This window comes from Megalobrama amblycephala, linkage group LG19 (genome assembly GCF_018812025.1).
Source record: "Megalobrama amblycephala isolate DHTTF-2021 linkage group LG19, ASM1881202v1, whole genome shotgun sequence".
NCBI classification, from domain to species: domain Eukaryota; kingdom Metazoa; phylum Chordata; class Actinopteri; order Cypriniformes; family Xenocyprididae; genus Megalobrama; species Megalobrama amblycephala.
This window is the reverse complement of record NC_063062.1, coordinates 31,749,560-31,771,440: the sequence shown is the minus strand read 5'-3', so window position 1 is coordinate 31,771,440 and position 21,881 is coordinate 31,749,560. Positions and strand designations below refer to the sequence as shown.

The window sequence follows — 21,881 nt, the reverse complement described above, 5'->3', positions numbered from 1 at the left end:
CTGTCATAACTGATTTATTCAAACATGCATTAAATATTGAAGAACATTAAAAATTATAATGAATATGTAACGGGGCATAGCTACGTTTATCAGAATGCTGCTTTCTAGAGTACACTTTTCTAGCTGACTAATGAGTTTATGGTCACGTGACATTGTTTACAAGCCTTTCCGAGGTTGAAACACTGATTGAGCTATTACACGAGACATGATACGGATTTCGGTAAGTTGTACTGTATATTTTGACATGCCTTCTGATGGTTAGTCTTGTTTATTTGGCGCTGTAGCTGGTATTAAAGCAGAGGAGAGGATGCTCATATGCGCTTCCTGCTGCCGCTTCTCTTTAACTGAGGCGCTAAAACGGTATTTATTTTTTGAATCTCATAATAAGATGGACGTCATTTGAAATCTGAGACTTTGCTTCATATCAAAAGTAACAAAGCACAAAGATTATTGCGATTTATTGGATGGGAGGCGCTACATATTCTGCTCATTCATCAACTGAAAACAAACTAGACTAATCGATTCTTGGGATTTAAGAATCGATATCAGTTCGTAAAAATGAGAATCGATTAAAATCGAGAAATGAGTATTTTTTTTACCCAGCCCTATACAGTACTGTACTGATACTTGAAAACTGGTAAACTGGTAACAATTTATTTTAATGTGGTTACACATTACATGTACTTACTATAGTAATAACAGTAAGTTCTGCTTAAACCAAACCCTAACCTTAACCCTATAAGTAGTAAGTAGTTAATTAATATTAATATTAATATTAATATTACTTATTAGTGTAATTAATCTGTATTTAATTATATAATTATTATTTTTTTCCTCTACAGAACCCCAGTCTAGTTCCATGTCTGGAGCTCCCATGGAGACGCAGCCTTCTGTCCATCCTATCCAGAGCGATGAGGGTGATGAACTTGGAGAAACTATAGGACCGCCAACTGAAAGAATCAATGACAAACCTACGCCAGAAGCACCAATCATAATCAGCCCACCGCAAACGCACAAACCCAACATGTATGATCTAGAGTGGCGAGCAGGTCGAGACTGGGGCATCCCTATCAACGCGTACTTCGTAAAATACCGCAAGGTAAGAAATCATAAAATATGCTTATGTATTTTCCGTTATTAATGTTTTACTGTTGTACTTCTTAAGTGGGGCACAAAATGTAGACTATTATTACCCCGTCAAGAATGACTGAATCTCGCTCCACCCTCTTCTTTTCCCTTGGCGTTAGTTATAAGGTCAGATTTATAGCTATTAGATTTGAGAATGAGCACATACTCATAACAACGCCCTGTGCCGTTTACTGCAAAGTCAGTGCTAACACAATTCGGCAGTCTCTGCCAGCCAAGAGCGTTTTGGTAAGAAGTTGGTCATTTCCTCTTTAAAAGCCTGTGTTTTCTTCAATAATAAGCTCCCTTGGCTAATAAAACTGCTCTGGTTCTTTTCAAGATTGCATTGGCAGCACTTGTCACATTGGCTCAGGAAAAAGTGACATAGCTTGTGCTCTCAGGAATAGTTGAGTGGGTTGATCTTTTGTCATGATTCAGAGTAGGAGAACAAGAAAGAAGTTACTGTTCTTTGTTGAACTTTACATGCAGTATGTGCAAAGTCAAACACAGAATGTGAGGGTTGAAATGGTACGAATGTGTGCATGAGTTTGCCGCATACAGTAAGACTGTTACCTGATTGTGCATGTGCTGTGTGCCCTTGTAGGTGGACGACATGGGGAATGTGGTGGGGACCTGGCACACAGTGCGGGTACCAGGCAGTGAGAAGTCTCTGCCCCTGTCTGAGCTGGAGCCGTCCAGCCTGTATGAGGTTCTGATGGTGGCCCGCAGTGCTGCAGGAGAGGGTCAGCCCGCCATGCTGACCTTCCGCACTGGAAAGGGTGAGAACACAATCAGCACTACACCCAATTGAAGCTTATTTTCACTGTTCTAAAGCTATTTTCTAAAGACAGCAAATTGTGAATTTTGAACAGTGGTGTGTATTATATATATATATATATACACACACACACACCACTGTTTAAAAGTTTGGGCTCAGTAAATGTTTTTTTTTAAAGAAATTAATACATTTATTCAGCAAAGATGCATTAAATTGATCAAAAGTGTCAGTAAAGATGTTACAAAAGCTTTTTATTTCAAATAAATTGTTCTTTTTTTTTTATTTTTATTAATTTATCAAAAATTCCAGAAAAAAAGTGTCATGGTTTCCAAAAGAATATTAAGCAGCACAACTGTTTTAACCATTGATAATAATAAGATGATTTATTAAAGGGATAGATCACCCAAAACTGAAAATTATCCCATGATTTACTCACCCTAAAGCCATCCTAGGTGTATTTGACTATCTTCTCTCATACGAACACTGTCGGAGTTATAATATAAAATATCCCAGCTCTTCCAAACTTTATGGTAGTGAATGGCGCTCCTGATTTTAAAAATATCCATATTTAAATCTTTATAAACTAAAATAACTAGCTTCCGGCAGACGGTCTACACAAATCAATTTACGCTGAGAGAGTAACCTCTGACCTGACACATGACAAATGCTGAAGCGCAGAGGATAGAGCAAAATAAAACACTGGTCACGAATTAGTTTGAACTGCGAGAGGCGTCTAAGCTTACGAAACTCCTACATCCTGCTTCATATATCGCTTCAGAAGTTTCTCTTTTGGTGAGTCAGCTATCTGCCAGAAACTAGCTATTTTAGTTTACAAAGTTTTAAATGTGGATATTTTTCTTATTTTGCTTTAGAAGGCCTTTAGTAACCTCCTGGAGTCGATTACTTTTATGATGGATGTATGCACTTTTCTGGACTTCATCAAGAGTACTATTCACTAACATTATAAAGATTGGAAGAGTGAGGATATTTTTTTTTATATATAACTCCGATTGTGTTTGTATGAAAGAAAAAAAGTCATATACAACTAGGATGGCTTGAGGGTGAGTAAATCATGGGATAATATTAATTTTTGGGTGTGGAACTCTCAGTGGAACTCTTGGGTGAAATCAGCATGTTGGACGTGAGCTTTGCCATTACAGGAATAAATTACAAAATATATTATAAATAAATATATTAAACTAGAAAACGGTTATTCACAATCACAATGTTACTGTTTCTACTGTATTTCTGGGCACATAAATGTAGCCTTAGTGAGCATAAGAGACTTCTTTACAAAAACATCTAACTTTTGAAAGGTTTTATATTATAAATCTTAGTGATCATGCTGTATTAACATTAAGAATCAAATAATTTTTTTTCTTTCTCTCCCTCTCAGAGAGAAGTTCCCCCAATAAGAACCCCTCCAAGGCTCCAATTGTGTCTCTTCCAGAGAAAACCTTGGAAGATAAAACCACTAACACTTATTATGGAGTGGTTATACATGACAGAGGTAAGAGGACATCCCAAAACCCTGATGTACTTGAAAAAAATGTAAATCCTGTCATATATGTCTTCTGTAGAACATAAAAAAGATATTTTGAAGAATGTTCATGCTGCTTTTTTGGGTCTGTTGAGCTCCAAAAAAAAAAAAAAGACAAAAAAGCACCGTTTACACAACCTATTTTTTAATTTTTAATCTTCTGTAGCCATAAAATAGCTTTATGGTCACCATAGAGTGGTGCAGGTGTGACGTCAAAACCTGGAAGACTAATTCACCCCTGGATCCCTCAAGATTTTCCTATGGGGTTTTATAATGGTGTTTTCATTTTAGAATTAAAATAAAGCCTGTGGTAAACATAACTTGACAATACTTTGATGTTTTGTTTTACAAATTACACCCATACCGAAAACGCAAATTTTATGCAGTTATGTTTATTTTTGAAAACGTATGTTTCTAATAAGTAACTAGATAAGAATGTTTGGGGTGTGAGTGAGTGCAGTGTCTGTTGTAAAACAAAATGTCTAAGTATCGTCAAGTTATGTTTACCACAGGCATTATTTTACTGAAAAACCCCATTATAAAACCCCATAGGAAAATCTTGAGGCAACCCGTGGTGAATTAGTCTTCTGGGTTTTGACCTAATACAATATATGTTATTATAATAAGAGTGCATAAAGGTTCTTCAAAATTTCTTCTTTTGTGTTTCATGACAAAATACGACCTGAGGGCAAGTAAATGATGACAGAGTCATTTTGGGTGAAGTATTCTTATAAAATGCACTGGTATTCACAGATGTGTGAGATGTATTTCTCTAATTAGCGTGTGACTGTGTGTGTGTTTGTGTAATGTGTGTTTAGGCCCACTGTTATTTGCGACATAAATTTTGCTCTGTCTTTCTCTCTCTGCTTGCGTCTCTGTGTCTATGGCTCAGAGCCCATTCAGTAAGTACTCAATTGACTCTGGCATGCTGTCGGCCTGTTGTGTGTGTTGGTTTATTTTATCTTTGTCTGCTCTTTTGGTCTTTTCACTGATGGATGTTGAGGTTACATTTTACACTTGACATAAAAGCTGCTGTTTATTTTTGGAAAACAGAATAATTAGGGTTTAGATTGCATTTACTTTTTCTAAACTTCTGATTGGTTGGTGTCATCCCCAAGTTCCCGAGGCCCCAGATCGCCCAACTATCTCTATGGCGACAGAAAGCTCTGTCTATGTCACATGGATCCCACGAGCCAATGGTGGCTCTCCAATCACGGCCTTTCGAGTGGAGTACAAGAAGCAAGTCCGCAGTGGTGACTGGATCGTCGCGGCCGATAACATCTCACCACTTAAACTGTCTGTGGAAGTGCGGAACCTGGAAGCAGGTGAGGTTAATATATTAATATAATACTTCTAGTTATAGTATTTTTCATTGGCTAGAAAATTAAAAACTGTGTCTGTGTTTAAATCCTGTTATACGGACATAAACACTTAAACCTGAGATAAACATCCAAATCTGTAAAAAAGTGGTTTACTGGGGACATAAATGTATGATGGGCATACTACAAATATCTAAAAATCTTGAATAAATGTTTTCATGACAGGTTCCACGTACCGTTTCCGTGTCATTGCCATGAATAACTATGGTGAAAGCCCTGCTAGCGCCACCTCCAAGCCATACCAGGTGTCACTGTCGAATCCACCCGTCTCAAACCGTCCGGTCGCTGGCCCACACATCTCTTCCACTGACGCTGTCAGTGATACTCAGATAATGTTACGCTGGACTGTGAGTATTCTTGTGAACACGCACACGAATGCATCTAGAGGCAGCTGCCTATAGAGGCAGTAGACAGCAAGGCAGCTCAGTAGGTTTTGGAACAGTTTCTGTCAGGCACTCAATAACTCATCACTGAATAAACTATGAGTTTTTCTATCATTCCATGCTTCTGTATGTGTATTATTAGCACATTAATCTTTAAAAGGGTCTCGCCACTTGTACAAACAAAAGTTGTTTCTGTTTCGGGCTTGTTGAAGGAATAACGCCGAACCTCACATTAGCAGCTCAGGGGTTTAAACTAGTGTGTGTGTTAATGTTTTAGACATATGCCTTTTGTATCTAATGGCCAATTTAATTATACTCGCATTTCATGCTTAATTCGAAAATGAGAGTGTAAAAACTGTCCAGAGCTAACCACATAACAAGCTCACCCACAACAAGCCTCCCCGGTTTGTTCTTCTCTGGGGTGCCAGTTGTGCTGAAGTGTTTTTCAGCACGTTTGCAGAGTGTTTGTGCGTGCACTTTTCCAGGCGCTGTGAAGTAGTTTTTCCCATCAGCCCCTGAGAAAACACCCCAGAATGCCCAATCAGGCTTGTAATTGGCAGAACCTGGTGGAGTTTTGCTGGAAAAAGCGTGTGTGTGTGTGTGTGTGGGTGAGTTCAGTACAGATTAGGAGGCCTTATCCAGCTGTAACGAGTGGAACGGAGTGAGTGAGATGAGCTATTTTTAGAAGACATGCATGAGAAAGAAAAGGTTTGATGTGTCTTAAAGGAGTAGTAGGAGTAAACAACTTTTTGGAATTTACTCATCTTTGTTATTCCTAACCCATTTGACTTTCTCTTGTGGAAAAAGAAGTCAATTTGAGCAATTAACTGGTCGTTCTTTTCAATGCAGTTACACTGACTTGTACAGTATTTGAAGCTTTCAAGGTTCAAAACGACATCTTAAATGTATTGAACATCTGCAATATATTCCAAGTCTTCTGAAGTCATACAACAGTAAAATCTTTATTGTCATTATTGACTGAAAATCTGGATTGAATCCAGAGTTAGTTCACCCAAAAATGAAAATTCTGTCATCATTTACTCACCCTCATGTCGTTCCAAACCCGTAAGGCTTTCGTTCATCTTCGGAACAGAAATAAAGATATTTTTAAAGGAAATCTGAGGGATTTCTGTCCCTCCATTGACAGCCTATGCAACTACCACTTTGATGATTCAAAAGGAGATTTTAAAACTAATCCATATGAATTGGGTGGTTTAGTCCAAATTTTCTGAAGAGACTCGATTGCTTTATATGATGAACAGACTGAATTTAAGCTTTTTATTCACATATAAACATTCATCAACGCACACATCAGTTTGATGTGCGAAAACCAATGAGGTTCATTCTCGTGTGTTACGCAGCACATTTGAGCTTCCGCAAGAACCAGTGAGGTTTGTTTTCACGCATCAAGCAAGTACGATTGAACTTCTGTTTATGTTCACTGATCAGTGTTTATATGTGAATAAAAGCTTAAATTCAATCTGTTCATCATATAAAGCGATTGTGTCTTTTCAGAAAATATGGACTAAACCGCTCAATTCATATGGATTAGTTTTACGATCTCTTTATGAACTTTTTGAAGCGTCAAAGTTGTAGTTGCGTAGACTGTCAATGGAGGAACAGAAATCTCTCAGATTTCATTTAAAGGTGCCCTAGATTCAAAATTTGAATTTACCTCGGCATAGTTGAATAACAAGAGTTCAGTACATGGAAAAGACATACATTGAGTTTCAAACTCCATTGCTTTCTCTTTCTTATGTAAATCTCATTTGTTTAAAAGACTTCCGGAAAACACGCAGATCTCAACATAACACCGACTGTTACGTAACAGTCGGGGTGTACGCCCCAATATTTGCATATGCCAGCCCATGTTCCCAACATTATGAAAGGCATTAGACAAGGGCAGCCAGTAACGTCTTGATCTGCACAGGTGAATGAACAGACTAGGTAAGCAAGAACAACAGCAAAAATGGCAGATGGAGCAATAATAACTGACATGATCCATGATATCTTGATATTTTTAGTGATATTTGTAAATTGTCTATCTAAATGTTTCATTAGCATGTTGCTAATGTACTGTTAAATGAGGTTAAAGTTACCATTGTTAGCCACGGATTACAGCCTCAAACTCATAGAGAATCAAATATAAACATCAAAATAAATACTTTACTCACATAATTCGAAGCATGCATACAGCATGCATGACGAACATCTTGTAAAGATCCATTTGAGGGTTATATTAGCTGTGTGAACTTTGTAAATGTGCTGTAATATAATCGAGAGCTCGTGTGGCAGGGAGCACGCGAATTAAAGGGGTGGTGCGCTGAAAAAATCAGTGCATAGTTAATGATGCCCCAAAATAGGCAGTTAAAAAAATTAATTAAAAAAAATCTATGGGATATTTTGAGCTGAAACTTCACAGACACATTCAGGAGACACCTTAGACTTATATTACATCTTGTGAAAAAGCATTCTTGGGCACCTTTAAAATATCTTTATTAGTGTTCCGAAGAAGAACGAAAGTCTTACGGGTTTGGAATGACATGAGGGTGAGTAAATGATACCAGAATTTTCATTTTTGGGTGAACTTTTGAAGAAACTAATAGACATTGCCACCTCTGACCCCTCCATTCTGGTATTTTAAAGATGCTTTTTGTAGCATTCTTTCCCATTCACTTTCATTGTATGGAAGAAAGCACCATGGACAAACTTTTTCAGTTCCTTGAAAGAAATAGTCATGCATGTTTGGAAAAGCATGAGGGTGAATAAATAAAAACAGAAATTTTATTTTTGGATAAACTAACTCTAAAAGATTAGCTAAATGGTTACCAAATCATAACAAATGTCAATGATGTCTAGAAGTTTAAAAAAGAAGAATTAAAAATTTTAATTCTAAGGGTCAGAGAAAATAGTCATTTAAAACTAAATTACTGCTGATTTTGGTGCAAAAAAACATGAATAACATTATCAGTAGACTTCAGAGAATGAAATGATGCACATGTATACAGCATGCACTCTTTAAGTAAAGCAGGATGTGTCTTGATTCTAGTTAACCTTTAGTTAGTTTCTTATCTTTGATGGCATAATCGTTAGCGAGTGTATATTGAGGAAACAAAAAATATTTAATTTGCTTTTTCTTTCACTCTCTTTCATAGTACACTCCCTCCATCAATAACAACACCCCCATCCAGGGATTCTACATCTACTATCGGCCAACAGACAGCGACAATGACAGTGATTATAAGAGAGATGTTGTGGAAGGTGAGATCATGGTGTCTGTTTTTGCTCTGTTGTTGCTCTTATACGGCCCTTTGCACAATAAATAAATAAATGGACATAAAATATTGAAATTTCATTATGTGAGAAGAAAGACTCTTCAAAAAAAGATGTGGGGAACATGAAACAAACACAGCTGTAGAATGCATTTGTGCCCACCCACTTTTTCAAGAGCGTTCATTAGAAAGTATTTTTGGAAGTATTTTTTCCATTAATTTTTCCCATAGGGATTTTAAAAAAGAAAGACTTTATTAAAGTGTTAGAAGCCATGAACCAAACCATCCAGCTATGAGGTGAATCGCAACATACCCAACTTATTTAAAGCAAAAAAAATTGATAATCAGGCTGTGTACTTGAAGGCTTTAGTGAGGGAAAGAACTAAAATCCCATGAAGCATTGTGAATGATGATGGTGAAATGTAAAACTATTCATTTAAAGTTGATTATGTCTATATATATATATTTTACATTTATATATATTTTAAGTTCATTGAAAAAAAAAAAAAAAAAAAAAATATATATATATATATATATATATACACATACACGCACATACACACACACAAATTCACAGTGCTTCATTGGAGTGGGCGGAGCTAAAGAGCTTTTTTAGCTTAATTTGCTCCCTGCGACTCTGATTGGTGGAATTTTCTATACAGCATCATGGTTATTGTAGTTTTTCACCATGAATTGCACTGTTAAATACGTTTAATTTTATAATTAGTTGAAATAATGTGGACCGATGGCTTGAACAAAAGCTAATACCATCAATTAACAACCTCTGAACTCGCAAATTCACAACTGGTCTGACTTTAAACATTCTTTAAACATTCTACTAAAAGTTTGTACTTCTGGAATCTGACTGTTACACTCTAAACAGGAAATCCATTGCCTGAGACAACGGTCAGTTATACAGTTTAGTAGTCATTACACACAAATATTTGACAGATAAGTGCTACGATTGACCAATCAAAATGAAGCATTGCAGAGAGCCGTGTAGTATGAGTGTGTAATGTATATTCTCTCTCGGAGGGGGAGGGACAAGGAAAGCGTAATCTGTTGATTGATGTGTTGTGAGTCCTGCGCTCAGAGTAAAGAGTCAGTGTAAAATGTGTTTTTAATAAATGGCTGCCACACTAATGGGCCTGAACTGAAACCCAACACTGACCGCTCAGAGAAGGATTCGAGTTTCTGAGAGGAATGTTAACTGCCGTCGCCTCTCCTCCGCCTCCTATTTTTACTTTTTACCCCCTTTCTCTCTGTTCACATTGGCCCCTCAAACCACCCCTCGTCCATCCAAACAACAAGCTGTCAGAAACACGCTGGGCAGATAAGATGACCTCATAAGTCTCAGCTTTTACAGAAGTATCTCAGGAGTGTGTCCTACAGATTGTTGGTCTTAAAGTCAAATGTGAATGTGAAATGTTGTTTGCAACCCATTTTGCTTGAATAATCTGAAAGTTCTCAGCCCTTAATCAATAAACATAGCTTTTGTCATTTTTTACAAAATGGACAAAATTTGTCACCAAAAAAGTCATTTGGTTTAACCAATATTTTGGTTTTACCGAATGACACTTTTGGTTATACCAAATGACGAGATTTTTGAACATTGCTAACAGGCTGATATCTAGCTAACAAGCAAATGGACAATTAAACATTTTATATTTAGTACAAGTTTTTAAAATATTACAGCATTTTCCATGTTTTATAGCGTTTGTACCGAATGACCTGATGTTTCGGGACATGCGTATGAGCAAGTGAAAACATGAGTTTTTCAAATAGTTTAAAGAGAGTTAGTTACTTTGCTTCATGACCATGTGGTCCTTTGCAGGAGTCCGAATGATGTCACATCTTGTCACATGATACTGACCGCATGACTTGATTCCAAAATGGTCCCTTTTATATTGGTTACTCCAAATGACATGAATGAAATTCATTTTTCTGGACATTCTTTCTCATAACAAAGCAACGACTTCTATACATAATTTTAATGCCATTTTGCACTATGTTGATATATGATGTTATAAAATCATGCCAGAATAAAAAATATATGCATTTCTTACATTTTAAGATCTTTTAATCACAAATGAAATGACTGTATTGGCCTTTGGACGGTTAAACCGAATGACCTTTCGACACTTCAAAAACTTTAAAATAAAAAGTTTTGTGTTTTACTCTTTTTATAATGCAGGTCGTTTAGTGAACAGTATGCCTTTACTGCCTTAAAAAGAGAAGTGAGTTACACAAATAAAATATTGTGGCACAAACTGTAATTAGAGAGCTGGATCTCAGCGTACGTGTGTGAGAGACTGTGGCGAGCGGCTGCTACGATCTGTGTGTGTGTGTGTGTGTGTGTGTGTGTGTGTACACAGGGCCCTGAGTATGTTCAGTGGGAATACTGGAGCCAGGCCAGAACAAACGTTAAGCTGCCTTATAAGGAGCCTGTCTGCAGCAAAGCAACTGTCTGAATCCTTCTGGGACACTGTGAGAATGAAAGTGCGAGAGTGTGTGTGTGCAAGAGAGAAAATGAGATTGAGCAAATGAATTGTGGTTTGGAGAGAACAACACATCCTTTGAGAAAAGCCCTTCTCATTCAGTAGTCGCTCTCATTGCCTTCCTTTTCCCGCCTTCTTCCCTTAGGCTTCAAATACTGGCATATGATTGGTCAACTCCAACCTGAGACGTCCTATGACATCAAGATGCAGTGCTTTAACGACGGTGGCGAGAGCGAATATAGTAACGTAATGATCTGCGAGACCAAAGGTGAGAGGCTGAAATACTGTCACAGGAATGCTATACTTAACATGTAGACAGGAACCCATAAAGCCCCTGTGGTAATGATAGAGGAAAGCGAGCTATCGTTTTATTAGTAGCTAGACAAAGAGAGACATTGTGCGGCGTCTACTTGACATCATTCACTGATAACTGCCCTTAATGCAACACTGTTGAAATCAAACCAGAGCGTCATTCACAGCCAGAGCAAATAAAAATCATGGAGTGCAAACAGACCTGCTGCTACCACAAACTTTAAGACTGACAACAGATACATTGTTATATGCCAGCACTTGTTAGTGGTGCTTTATTATTGCTTATACTTGGGGTTAGAGATATGAACAAACCCCTAATCCTAAGTATTAAAGCATTAGTATTTAATGGTACATCGTTTTTCCCCGCCCCATTAGTTCTACAGACATGAATGATGCATCAAATTGTGCAGCTTATTGAGGAGAGATGCACTGTTCTAAGCAATTTGCGCACAATAAATGGGAAGAAAATACATAGAATGTTATAGAGACTTGGGCTTTCTTGTGATTTAGAAACCACTTATAACATCAAAGAAATCATATAGTAAATCATAACAAATACTCTAGCAACCACCTAGAACACTTAGCAATGCATAGCAATGTGCAAACTATAGACCTTATGTGCCAGAGATACAAGCGCGCAGCCATCTTTAGAATATTGTCTTTGAACTTCCGTTTTTGTGGTAGATCTGTATATTTCTATGGCATCGCTGTCAAACAGTAATTAGCTGGTGAAGTGGATTTACTTATTGTAGAGTTAACAAAAGTTATCATGAGCATTGTAATGTTTGAAGCAGATGTCATAACAATGTCAGTAAACTGGGAAGATTTTAAATGAGCAGTTCATTCATAAATCCGTAAGATCTTACCTTCATGCTGTGGAAATACAAATCGGAAGACAGAACACACAACAAGCGTAGCTCCGAAAAGGGGCGGAGCTACATAAGGTCTATAGCAGGTTAACAATGCCCTAGCAACCACTCAGAGCACCCTAAGCTACTAAGGAGTGCAGTATTTTTTCTCATTCATTTTTCACGTAGGGATTTGTTTTCTGAGTTATAAGCCATTAATCAAACGAGGAGAATCACAACATTACAAAACTGAACAAAAAGACAAAGGTACTTAATGGTTTTAATGGGTGAAAGATCGACAATCCAATTAAGCATTGCAAATAATATAATAAAATTAAAAATGATGGAAAAATATAAAACTATTGATTTAAAGGTGTTAATTATGTATATAGAAACAATGTATTTTGGGCCATATTTTAACAATCTAAGCGCATGGTCTGAAGTGCATGACGCAGATGCACTTGGGGCATGTCTGAATCCACTTTTGCTAGTTTAACGATGGAAAAAATGGTCTCTGTGCCAGAAGCATGGTTCAAAAGGGTTGTACCTATTCTCTTAACAAGTAATGGTTGTGTTTTGGGCCTAACGTGCAATAAACCAATCAGAGTAACATCTCCTATTCCTTTTAATGGGTTAGTTCACCCCAAAATGAAATGTCCCTCATGTCATTCTACACCCGTAAGGCCTTCATTCATCTTCGGAACACAAATTAAGATATTTTTGCTTAAATCCGATGGCTCAGTAAGGCCTGCATTCATCTTCGGAACACAAATTAAGATATTTTTGCTTAAATCCGATGGCTCAGTAAGGCCTGCATTCAAAGCAATGACATTTTCTCCCTCAAGATCCATAAAGGTACTAAAAACATTTTTAAAACAGTTCATGCGAGTTCAGTAGTTCTACCTTAATATTATAAAGCGACGAGAATATTTTTGTGCACCAAAAAAACAAAATAACGATTTTTCAACAATATAGTGATGGGCCGATTTCAAAACACAGCTTCAGAGCTTTAAGGCTGATTTATACTTCTGCGTCGAGTGTACGGCATACAGTGTTGCCAGATTGGAAATGTCCAATTATCGTACCAGAAGCTCAAAATTATCGTATTTGGAAGAAAATTATCGTACATGACTTTTTAGTATAGGTAAATGAACTAAATTAATAACTAATGATTTTTATAACGGAAAGAATCAATACTGAACTAACTTAAGCTGGACAATCACACTATTTTAGCTGCTGTACAACCAAAATGATGTTCCCTTTATCTCTGTAAAGCTATACTTTGACACAATCTGCATTGTAAAAAGCGCTGTATAAATAAATAAAGGTGACATGACGAGTCAAATGTACAGAATACAGCTTTATCTATAGACCAACAACTTTTTGACATGACCTGCAAATTACCACAATACATAAATAATTTGGCGTACCTTAGTGAGAAACAACTGACCTAAGCGCCGCGGCAGGAACGTTAACTTGTGCTCGTGAGAGAGAGTCATTCTCCACGATTATTGGCCGAGAAGATGTAACATGAGATGAGATGGAAGACATGCGTAACAAAGTTCACGTTCTCCTTACAACCATGATGTAGAGGATCCACACAGCTAGATCAATGAACCGATTATAAGGACCATCATTTGAAGTGTCACAAAATACTGAAATTATCGTACATTATGGGATTTTTTTCATTATTGATCGTACAGAGGTCAAAATTATCGTACAAATACGATAATTATCGTACGTCTGGCAACACTGACGGCATAGATTATGCGTAGCATACGACGTAGCCTGACGCGCACCTCGGACCGCAAGCGCTGTGATTGGTCTGCTAGAACCCCTCCCTCGGGTCAAAAAACTGGCGCGGAGCACTCGGAGAAGAGCGAGCACTTTCAACTTCACTATGAATGAAAAACACTCTGTTTCAGAGGCAACAAAAGTCATTACTTATTTGCCGCTTCTCTGCCGTTTCTGTTTGTAAGCTTCTCTGACAACGTACATGACGAGCTGCTGCTTCTTCGGCTTTTGTTTTGATACTCATCATGACCACGGACACTGCCTCCTAGTGGTCTGCATGCACGTCGACGCGCACAACGACGCAGAAGTATAAATGAAAACAGACGCATAGCCTACGGCGCAGAGGCTCCGGCGTAGGTCCGACGCTGAAGTATAAATCAGCCTTTATGAATCGAATCAGTGAAAGTAGTAGTCATCCGTGGACTTTTCGCATACTCTTTTTCAAATACTATTTATTCGGACACACTACTCTGTTTTTCGCATACTATATAGTAGGGAAGTATTCGATTTCGGACACAGTGCTTTATGATTGGTGGAGATTTCTCTTCAGAATCATGGGTAATGTACATTTTCACTTGGAATTCCACTGTTAAACACAATTATTTAAAGAAGTTGAAGTAAACACACTGTGCTGCTGATGAAATTCTCATCACACACACTATGCGCATACAGTAATGCATGAGTAAAAAAAAAAGAAGTATACTTTGGGAATTTAGTATTGTTTCAGTAACTTTTGCCCAGGCAAGCACTATTTCCTTCTGTAAATTAAAAAAAAAAAAAAAAAAAAAAAAAAAACACTAAGTCATTAACCAATAAATGTAGAGCTTCTGATATATTCTCTTGAAAGACATCCAGATGTTTCATCCCCTCAAGCTCACCTTGTTCTCTTTCTTTCCCTCCAGCCCGACAACCTCCAGGTGTGCCCAGCCAGCGCCCCATAACCCCTCCAGGGTTCTCCCCTGTAGATACACCCAGCCAGCCGGGCGGCCTGCTCTACCTGATCGTGGGCTGTGTTCTGGGCGTCATGGTGCTCATTCTGCTGGTCTTTATCGTCATGTGCTTGTGGAGAAACCGTCAGCAGAACAGTCTTCATAGTAAGCGCCACACTTCCTGTTTACTTCCTAGTTTTTGTGTGCTTTTGGGGGCCACTGTGTACAGAATGATTACTAAGAAAACTATTGCCATCATTGTAGTGTCCAAAAATCATTACAATATTTTGTTTCCTCATGATGTATATATTTATGGTGGAACATGTTACTTTTTTAAGTATCATTTTCTTTTGCAGCTACTGCTATTATTATATTTAGATATGTAGTAATGAGACCAGCAGCGCTGTGTTGTTTTAGTTTATGTAGTATTTCTGTAAGGTTAAGAGAGGTTATGCTGTGTCAATAATGTCTTTATGAAATTGAGTTTGAGTCCACCTCCTGATCCAGGCCTGGTTTTCATTGCCTCTTCTCGACTGCCGGTCCTTTGAAGTTTTCTTTCTTTCCCTCTTTTTTTCTCTCTTTTCCACTCTCAATGAGATTGAGTAACAGAGTAAACAGTGCTGGCCACAGCGGTGTGTATAAGTAGTAACACACAGACACAGACACACCTCCCCCTGAAATAGGCCACAAATGGTCCTGCTAACTTTCATCACACACTCCAGTTCACTGATAGTGTGTCTAGCGTTATGTTTCATATTCGTGTATTGTTTCTTCAGCATTTTTTGGTGCAATACATTGACATGTTGACTGTAATTTCTTAATATATTTTCTGTATAGTGTCAACATTTTCTGAAATAAAATTGTTGTCCATATACACCACCATTCAAAAATTGGTGGTCAGTAAGATTTTTAAAATGTTTTTGATAGAAGTCTCTTATGCTCATCAAGGCTGCATTTATTTGATCAAAAATACAGTAAAAACAGTAATGTTGTTAGTAATTATGAGAATATATTTTAAAATTTAATTTATTACTGGTGGTCAAAGCTGAATTTTCAGCATCATTCATCCAGTCATCAGTGTCACATGATCCTTCAGAAATCATTATAACATACTGATTTGGTGCACAAGAAACACTTATTATTGTTATCGATGTTGAAATCAGTTGTGCTGAATAAAATTATTAAAGGGGTAGTTCACCCAAAAATGAAAATTACCCCATGATTAACTCACCCTCAAGCCATCCTAGGTGTATATGACTGTCTTCTTTCAGATGAACACAATCAGATGTGTTTAAAAATATTCTGGCTTTTCCAGGCTTTATATTGGCAGTGAATGGGGGGGCCCAATTTTGAAGCCCAGAAAAGTGCATCCATCCATCATAAAAATAATCCATACGGCTTCTGAAGTGATGCGATGGGTTTTTGTAAGAAAAATATCCATATTTAAAACTTTATTAACTGTAATAACTAGCTTCCGACAGACGGCTGTACACATTGATTTGCGGTGGAAGAGTAACCCCTGACCCGACACATGACGTAATGATGAACGCGGAAGCTCAGAGGATAGAGCAAAACAAAACACCGGTCATGAATCTTGTGGCGCAAGTTGACTTGTGCAGTATGCGTACGGTCATCTGCCAGAAGCTAGTTATTTTAGTTTAAGATTTAAGTTTGTTTTAAATATGGATATTTTTCTTACAAAAACCATCGCTTCACTTCAGAAGGCCTTTATTAACCCCCTGGAGCCTTATGGATTAGTTTTATGATGGATGGATGCACTTTTTTGGGCTTCAAAATCTCGACCCCCCATTCACTACCATTATAAAGCTTGGAAGAGACTCCGATTGTGTTCGTCTGAAAGGAGACACCTAGAATGGCTTGAGGGTGAGTAAATCATGGCATAATTTTAATTTTTGGGTGAACTATCCCTTTAAATTCTGGTAGTGTGTAATAGTTACAGAAGAATTTGCAAATAGTTTTGGAGTTTAGCATTGTCACACAGCAGGACATTTCAACTACCCATTAAAAATGTACTAACGTAAAAATATTCTCTGTAGAATACGACCCTCCAAGTTACCTGTACCAGTCTGCGGAGATGAACGGTCATGTTCTGGAATATTCCACACTGCCTGGCTCCAGCCATGTGAATGGAAGCGTGCACACGGGCTGTGGACACACCGCTCCCATGATGCCCCAGGCCTGCCATCACCTACACCACAAATTGCCGAATGGTCTGGCTTTGCTGAATGGATCGGGAGCCCTCTACCCTCCTGGGCATCCTCACGCACATGACACCTCTCTGCCCCATAACACCATGGAGTACGAACACCCACACCCTCATCACCTTCATAACGTGAGTAAATGTTTGTGCATGTGAGGTTGTATTTAGTAGAAGATATGTGCCTGACTCAGTTGGCCTTTTTGGTTCCCATGCAGTGATATGGAAAACAGTTTTTGCATCATAGATGTCACTATATTGTGGAATGCCATGTTGACCAGTCAGCAAAAACAAAAAACAAAAAAAAAACTTTTTAATGTGCATTGCATGATAGTAAGAGTTGTAGCATGGTATAGTGCAGTAATCTCAGATTTAATAGTCTGGGTCATATTTTCTTTTACTTTGTGCATTTATGTTCATGGTTTTACAGGATTCATGTTGGTATCTATCTAAATTGACCTCTTCCCAATGAATTTACTCAAATTACAATTTTGATTGGATGCATAACCTTGAAAGGGTTTTCTCCTCCTTTCTGAAAGTTTATATTTATATAAATATATATAATATAGAATAAATAAGATTTTTAATGTTTTTGAAAGAAGTTTCTTATGCTCAACAAGGCTGAATTTTACTTGATCATAAATAAAATAAAAACGGTAATATTGTGAAACATTTAAAGTCTTTGTTGTCTAATTAAAATTTATTTTTTAAATATATTTTAAAATATAATTTATTCCTGTGATGGCAAAGCTACGGAAGAGGATTAGGGCCAAGCAATAATAAAAAAATAAAACCATCTCAAGATTAAAGTTGTTAAATTTAGAGAAAAAACTCGTTACATTTCGAGAAAATGTCGAGATAAAATGTTGAGAATAAACTCGTTTAATTACGAGAAAAAAACTCGTTAAATTTCGAGAAAAAAGTCGAGATAAAATGTTGAGAATAAAGTCATTAAATTATGAGAAAAAAGTAATTAAATTACAAATTTGTTCTCATAATTTAACGACTTTATTCTCGTAATTTAACGACTTTTTTCTCGTAATTTGACGAGTTTATTCTCAACATTTTATCTCGACTTTTTTCTCGAAATTTAACGAGTTTTTTCTCGTAATTTAATGAGTTTATTCTCAACATTTTATCTCGACTTTTTTCTCAAATTTAACAAGTTTTTTCTTGAAATTTAACAACTTTAATCTCGAGATGGTTTTATTTTTTTATTATTGCTTAGCCCTAGTCCTCTTCCGTACAAAGCTGCATTTTCAGCATCAATTATACTCAATTATAAATAATAGTTCTTTAATAATTGCTATATTGTTTAATTTTAATAATATTTAATGGTAACACTTTACCGTAAGGTTTCATTTGTTAACATTAGTCTTTTTAATATGAAATAATTAAAAAATATTTAATTTCAGGTAATGTTAATCTCAACATTTACTAATACCTGATTAAAATTAAAAGTTGTATCTGTTAGCATTAGTTAATGAACCTGAACTAACAATGAACAGTATATTTCTATTAATTAATGTTAACAAAGATTAATGAATACTGTAATGAATGTATTACTCATTGCTAGTTAATAATAGTTAATGCATTACATATATAATTTTATATATAATTTTTCTTACAGTATAGTGTTGATACTGAAAGTAACAGTCATGTATAAGTGTGGTGTTTGAAGTGAAATATGGCTTTTGTTGTGTTTGTTGTGGCAGGGAGGAGGAATATACACGGCTTTGCCACAGAACGACTCGTCGGACTGCATGAGCTGTCAAAACTTCTGCAACAACAACAGGTGAGAGAGAGGGAAATGTAATACTCGAAAAGTAAAGCCCAGTAGCTTGTTAATGTTTGGTGTTTACATGCCTGCAGAATTATGTTTTGCTCAGCATGCCTCCAGTCAGCAAACCAATCATCTGTTCCATCTGCTTCTCATTTCACCCCTGACCTGAGCTTATTCTGTTCTGGGCTAATCACACACACACACACACAGAGATACACGCATGGCAACTCCTCTCGACGAGGCTTGTTTGTGTTCTCTAGTGTGTCCGGCAGTAACAGTTTACACTGAACGCACCCTTGCTACAGTCTTAATGAGCGGAGTGTTTATTTAGCCACAGCCAGCGGGGGAGCAGAGGGAAATCCTTCTGAATGGAGCTGATATCAGTGTACTAACTAACTGTGTGCATCTGTGCACACTTTATATCCTTGATTACTTCTCGAGTGAGCATTTAGTTATCTGCGTTTGTATTTATACTCTCAGGTATTGTTTGTTTATGTGTTTATGTGTAAGTATGTGTGCGTTGAAGCTTCTCTGTCTTATCAGCGTGTGCAAACACACAGAGACACAGGCTGTTGAGTCTGGTCAGGCAGCGTAGAGACTTGCGGAAATAAATCTGTGATCTCAAATGTGATCAGATTGAACATAGCAGAGATGCCAGTTACAGCTGGTGCACAGGCTCAAGCCGTACTGTAAAGATGAAATTCATAGAGAAATTAAATGCCATTTACACATCCTCTTACCAAACCTCCTGTGTGAATTTCTCCCGTGAAGCATAAAAGGAGAAATTTTGAAGAATGCTCATGCTGCTCTTTTCCATACAACAAATGTATATTGTTACAAGAGTTGTTAAACTCCAAAAGAACACCTTTGAAATATAGAGTATAATATTTTGACATTAAATTATCTTTTCCGTCATCAAATACTTAATCTTTAAAAAATACTTTAATAAATTTAACTTTAATAACACTGTTAAATGTGATCTTTGCAAAATAAAAAAAAAATTAATTAGATGGTGAAAATGCAAATCTCAAAATGAAAAACATTTTTGTTGTAACAAAATAAATGTTAAATTAAATAAACTAAAATATTTTTTAAAAAAAAACTTTATTTTATCTAGTTTGTCAAGGAAACATTTGCCATTTTTATTTAGTTTTAAGTTGATTTACTAAAATAAACTAAAAATAAATAAAGAATTAAAAGTAAACTTTATCTAAAATAAAAACTAATTTTAGCATCCCTGATACTAAAATAACACTATTTCTCACACACACAAAAAAAGAAGAAGACTAAAAAGACTCAGAAGACTTGAAATATAGCGCATAAGTCATATGCACTACTTTCATGATGCTTTTCGGTCAAAAATATGTCCATGCAAAATTTGAGAAGAAATGCTTCATAAATTGAAATATTGGCCAGAGGATATACATTTATAGCTTTGTTTTCATGAGAATATCTGGAAAAAATGCTTCGTTTTGAGTTTGGTTCAAGAAAATCAAAGTTTGCAGTGCAGTGGCCATCACTTATGTCTTGCGTTTTTGTTTTGTGGACAGGTGTTACACGAAAACCAATGGCACTTTCTCGGGCGGCACTCTCCCCCTAATGCACCGCGTGGCAGCGCGCCAACCTGACGGGCTCGAAATGATGCCCCTCAACCCTGTTTTGTCTCGCTGCCATGGACGTGACAGCCCACAGCTCAACAGCTCCCAGGAGAGAGATTCAGCCGAAGAGGTGGAGAAGGGCAAGGCTCCACCCCTTTCCCAGAATTCCCCTTGTCTGCCTGTGGAAACAAAGTCCACCCTCGAGCAGCAGAGAGGTGAGAGAGTTTCAGTGCTATAAAGAGCTCTCTGATTCACTCTGCACTCCCTCTGAATGAGGAAAGTCAGTGTTTCCTCTTGCTGTTCAGGAAATTACTGCATTGGCAAACTGTAAATTACCCATCATGCAATATTATTTTACCTGACTAGACTGCTGCATACTGGTGCATAAATTTTTTCTATCTATTTGTGTGTGTGTGTGTATGACAGGAGTTCAGCCCGTGCAACATGAAGACTCAGAGGGTCCTGTGGTGTGTTGGGAACGGCTGGGACTGCCTGATCTGGACTGTAAGGAAAAAACAGCCTGGATCTCTACTGGAAGCTTGACTGGAGATCTCATCCAGCCTACAGTGCAGGAGATCTGAACACATTTATAGCAGAAAACACTTATCAAATGTGCATACACTCTAAAGACATGAAAGAGCATGAGAGAAATTGGGAACAGGAACATGGACACATTTGTAAAAAGGAAATGGCCAGTGATGGAATGGTCAGAGACATTGTGTGACTTGAAGTGGACACAGAACTGACTGCTTACAGAGCTGGAGAAGACTGACGAGGGAAAGTAGGATGGAAATAAATAGAAAGAAAAGAAAGAATGACTTTTATGCAAGGATGGTGGAAAACCTAAAGGCTGAAACGATCCCATTTGTGGGAGGACTTTTAAAAGTAAAAGCAAAAACTCTTTAGATGACTTATTTATTTTTTTGTAGTAGTAAAATATTATTTCATATGAATGTATCTGTTGTAAGAAAAAGTTTGTCTTTTATATTATTTATGCTTTTTTTTTGATGAGAAACTTATTTTTTGTTGTTTATTTGACTATATTTTTTGTTTGTTCCACACAGTGTGGAGTTTAGCCATTGTATGTGTAAAGTTTTGTTATAATATAAAGAGAAGATTAAGTACTATGTCTATCCATTTCCTCCTCTAACGTTTTAATGCTATACCTTACTATAGAGCTCTCAAACTACCAAACATGAATGAATATTAAAGGGGATCTATAATGCCTCTTTCACAAGATGTAATATAAGTCTCTGGTGTCCCCAGAATGTGTCTGTGAAGTTTCAGCTCAAAATACCCCACAGATCATTTATTATATCTTGTCAAATTTGCCCCTATTTGGGTGTGAGCAAAAACACGCCAATTTTGTGTGTGTACCTTTAAATGCAAATGAGCTACTGCTCCTGGCCCCCTTTCCATGAGAG

General features: G+C 37.0%; 1 protein-coding gene across 1 annotated transcript in view; it reads left to right on the top strand.

Annotated features, from left to right (window-relative positions):
• Positions 1-21,581, top strand: part of cdon (cell adhesion associated, oncogene regulated) — a 45,876-nt gene extending 24,295 nt beyond the window's left edge. The window contains exons 8-19 of the mRNA XM_048168336.1: positions 843-1,099; positions 1,730-1,904; positions 3,300-3,413; positions 4,562-4,768; positions 4,988-5,169; positions 8,361-8,466; positions 11,121-11,243; positions 14,832-15,023; positions 16,916-17,211; positions 18,792-18,871; positions 20,410-20,672; positions 20,884-21,581. Coding sequence (XP_048024293.1) covers positions 843-1,099; positions 1,730-1,904; positions 3,300-3,413; positions 4,562-4,768; positions 4,988-5,169; positions 8,361-8,466; positions 11,121-11,243; positions 14,832-15,023; positions 16,916-17,211; positions 18,792-18,871; positions 20,410-20,672; positions 20,884-21,038 — 2,150 coding nt within the window. The 3' untranslated portion in view covers positions 21,039-21,581. The remainder of the gene's footprint in view (positions 1-842; positions 1,100-1,729; positions 1,905-3,299; positions 3,414-4,561; positions 4,769-4,987; positions 5,170-8,360; positions 8,467-11,120; positions 11,244-14,831; positions 15,024-16,915; positions 17,212-18,791; positions 18,872-20,409; positions 20,673-20,883) is intronic.
• The last annotated feature ends 300 nt before the right edge of the window (positions 21,582-21,881 follow it).